The 3,441-nt window shown below is 39.0% G+C and overlaps 1 protein-coding gene across 1 annotated transcript; it reads right to left on the bottom strand.

Annotated features, from left to right (window-relative positions):
• Window positions 1-633: 633 nt before the first annotated feature.
• On the bottom strand, window positions 634-2,897 carry LOC107157529 (olfactory receptor 7E24-like). The gene has a single exon (XM_048813667.1). The coding sequence runs from the start codon at window positions 1,858-1,860 to the stop codon at window positions 958-960; it is 903 nt and encodes a 300-aa protein (XP_048669624.1). The 5' UTR covers window positions 1,861-2,897; the 3' UTR covers window positions 634-957.
• Between the last annotated feature and the right edge of the window lie 544 nt (window positions 2,898-3,441).

Below are 3,441 nucleotides of genomic sequence, written 5' to 3'. Positions count from 1 at the left end.
GATCTCAGTCTCTAGGAACATCCTACTAATAGTGGAGGAGAAAGAAGGGTAATAAATGTCCACAGAGAGTTTTGGCTCTTCTAGTACTAATCAAGAATCAAGTGTGCTCTTTTGTTTCATTCTTTCTTTGTTTACTGGTGCATATTAATTACATATTTTCATATCTTAATGCCAACAACATAATTTGGTCCGTGCTATTCTCAGCATGTCCCTTCATCCTTGATTATTTGCTATTCCTGCTTCTGTTCATCTATGCTAATGCTTTCCCTTCTACATTCATGAAATTCTTTCTTAATCTTTTGCCCTATTGTTTCCACATATGAAAGAGAACCTACAATAAGCATCTTTCTGTGTCTGAATTATTTTGTTTAAAATGTTACTATCTAGTTCCACCTATTTTCTTGCAAATCACATAATTTCATTATTCTATATGAGTGAATGAAACCCCATCGTGACTGTATATATATACACACACACACACACACACACACACAAACATATATATATATATCACATTTTCTTTATCCATTCATGTGTTGAGGGACATCCTGGCTTATTCCACACCTTGAATACTTTGAATTGTGCTACAAATATTTACTTACTTCATGTCTTTAATTTTTAAAGTACCATTTGCATTTTATTTTCATTCCTTATCATAGTAAGAAAATGAATGAAAAAAATTAGCACTTTAACCATTTTTTAGTGCACCACACTGTGACACTATATTTGTTTTGCTTTGGAATCATTATCATCATGCATTTCCCTAACTTCCCCTCTTCGGAGACTAAAATTTTGTGCACATTCAAAAATGTCTTTATTTCTCCATCTCTAACCAGTTTCCAATTCCACTCTACCATGATGAAGAATTAATGTACAGAAACTGCAAAATAACAGAGTGGATGGCAGCTCTGACAGTTTCGTTTGGCGGACTTCTCCACTGTGAATTTCTAGTGGATGCTACAGTTCCTGGGAATAGGCAGTTGTGCCGTACAGCCTCCTCAGGGCTCTTCTCATGTCCCTGTTCCTCAGGCTGTAGATGAAGGGGTTCAGCATGGGGCTGACCACAGTGAACATCACTGAAGCCACTGCACTGCTTCTGGGAGAATGTGACACAGCTGAACCAAAGTACACTCCAAGGCCTGTTCCATAGAACAAACAGACAACTGCCAGGTGAGACCCACAGGTGGAAAAGGCTTTGTGCTTCCCCCCCGAGGATGGGATCCTCAGAATGGAGGAAACAATCTTAGAGTAAGAGAAAAGAATCCCTGAGATGGGAAGAATACCAAAGATGGCACCAAAAATATAAATAACTATGATATTGGTGAAGGTATCAGAACAGGCAAGATTAATAAATTGAGAAGGGTGACAGAAGAAATTCAAAATTTCCACAGCCTTAAAGTTGGTAATTTGTAACACAATCGAGTTGTGCATCTGGGAGTCCAAAACGCTGCATAAAAAAGACACCAAAACTAAGAAGCCACAGAGGCGAGGACTCATGATGACTGAATACTGCAGGGGGTGACAGATGGCCACAAACCGGTCATAGGCCATCACAGTCAGAAGCATGTCATCCATACAGACAAAAAGGGCAAAAAGAGACATCTGTGTCAGGCAGCCCGCATAGGAGATGTCTCTGCTGTGAGTCTGGATGTTCATGAGCATCTTTGGCACCGTAGTGGAGATGAAGCCAATGTCAGCCAAGGACAGGTTGGAGAGGAAGAAGTACATGGGGGTGTGGAGGTGGGAGTCAGAGCTGACGGCCAGGATGATCAGCAAGTTCCCCAACACTGTGACCAGGTACATGGACAGGAACAGTCCAAAGAGAATGGGCTGCAGGTCTGGATCCTCTGAGAGCCTCATGAGTTGGAATTCAGAGACACGTGTTTGATTCTGTAGTTCAATAGTGTTTACACACCTTTTGGGGAATAGAAGGCTTAGAATAAAATAACTAAAAACCAGGTACCCAGCACATGTATGATGTTCACACCCAAATTCAATATACCTTCAGCACTTTTTCTCAGTGTGACAAAACCAATCCCAGAATTTTTGCATAATTTTCTTCAAAAATCGCATCCTTTGGTGACACTTAAATGAGCAGTGTTAGAACAAGAACTTTACACCTATCAAGTCCATGATCACCACAAACTACTGCACTCTCTTCAAGGACAGTAGAGATTAAGGAACATCCTTCCCATTTAAAAAAATTCAATGCATTAGAGGAAATTAAGGAGCTGTCAAATATACCGAATTTTATTCTAAGACAATGGCATAGCATTCCTTCTTTAGAATATTTATAAGCACTTTGCTAGAGCTTATTTGAATACTAAATTAAATTTGACAGTTTATAGTAAAAAAATCCTATGTAACAGATTAAAATAAAATTTTTCACGGTTCTCATGTTTCATGATTTTCCCCCTTTGTGAATATAGACCCCACTCAACTTTGTTTGTCTTTTAAAAATTATCTAACAAGCAGGAGCATTTGGTCACACCTGTAATCCCAGGTACTCAGGAAGCTTAGTCAGTCGGATCTCCAGTTTGAGGAGAATCTGTGTAAACTTAATGAACTCCTGTTTTAAAATATTTTTTTTTAAATCTGGGGATGTAGCTCAATGGCTGATATCCTGCCTCGCATGCATGAGTCTGTGGGATGGATACCCAGTTCCACACACAAAAACTATTATTATGTAACTCCTAGCCTTCTGAAGTACTTCAAATTTTGAAGCATATGGTTTTATTAAATATACAAAATATATGACATCACTAACAACAAATGTGGTGCTAGTGTACACTACATCTGTCATCCAAAGTGATATTAGGAAATTCTTTAAAAATGTTTAAAATTATTTAGCAGATTTTTTTTGTCCAATGACATGCTATCTCAGTAACATATTTTGTTGGAAGCCATCTCCATGAGTTCTTTTTTCCCCCTCAGGTTGGTACTCTGGCCTGCTAGTTCTGCTTGGTTGTTTTTCTAATCATAATTCTTTTGTTAAATTGTCCTTTTAAGATATACATGACAGTAGAGTGTATTTTTTGGGGGGTGGGTACAGGGGAATGAACTCAGGGGTACTTGACCACTAAGTCACATCCCCAGCCCTAGTTTGTATTTTATTTGTAGACATGGTCTCACTGAGTTGCTTAGGTTCTTGTTAAATTGCTGAGGTTGGCTTTGAACTTACAATCCTCCTGTCTCAGCCTCCCAAGCTGCTGGGACGACAGGCATGGGCCACTGTGCCCGGCAGTAGAGTGTATTTTGACATATATACATGGAGTATAACTTATTCCAATTAGGATCCCATTCTTGTGGCTGGCCATAATCCTTTAATTTTCATTTGAAGACTTCAGCATCAAGCCTAGAGCCCTATGAGGCAAATGTAAATTGCAAGTTGGACCTCCTTGTGCCTAGTTAATAGGTTTCATGTTAATCCTGCTGACATGG

The sequence above is a fragment of the Marmota marmota genome, unplaced genomic scaffold (assembly GCF_001458135.2).
Source record: "Marmota marmota marmota unplaced genomic scaffold, marMar, whole genome shotgun sequence".
In the NCBI taxonomy this organism is placed as follows: Eukaryota; Metazoa; Chordata; class Mammalia; order Rodentia; family Sciuridae; genus Marmota; species Marmota marmota.
This window is presented reverse-complemented; position numbering and strand designations above follow the sequence as displayed.

Coding starts and splice junctions, on each gene's coding strand:
- LOC107157529 (XM_048813667.1), bottom strand. CDS start 1,860: ATGAGGCTCTCAGAGGATCCAGACCTGCAGCCCATTCTCTTTGGACTG.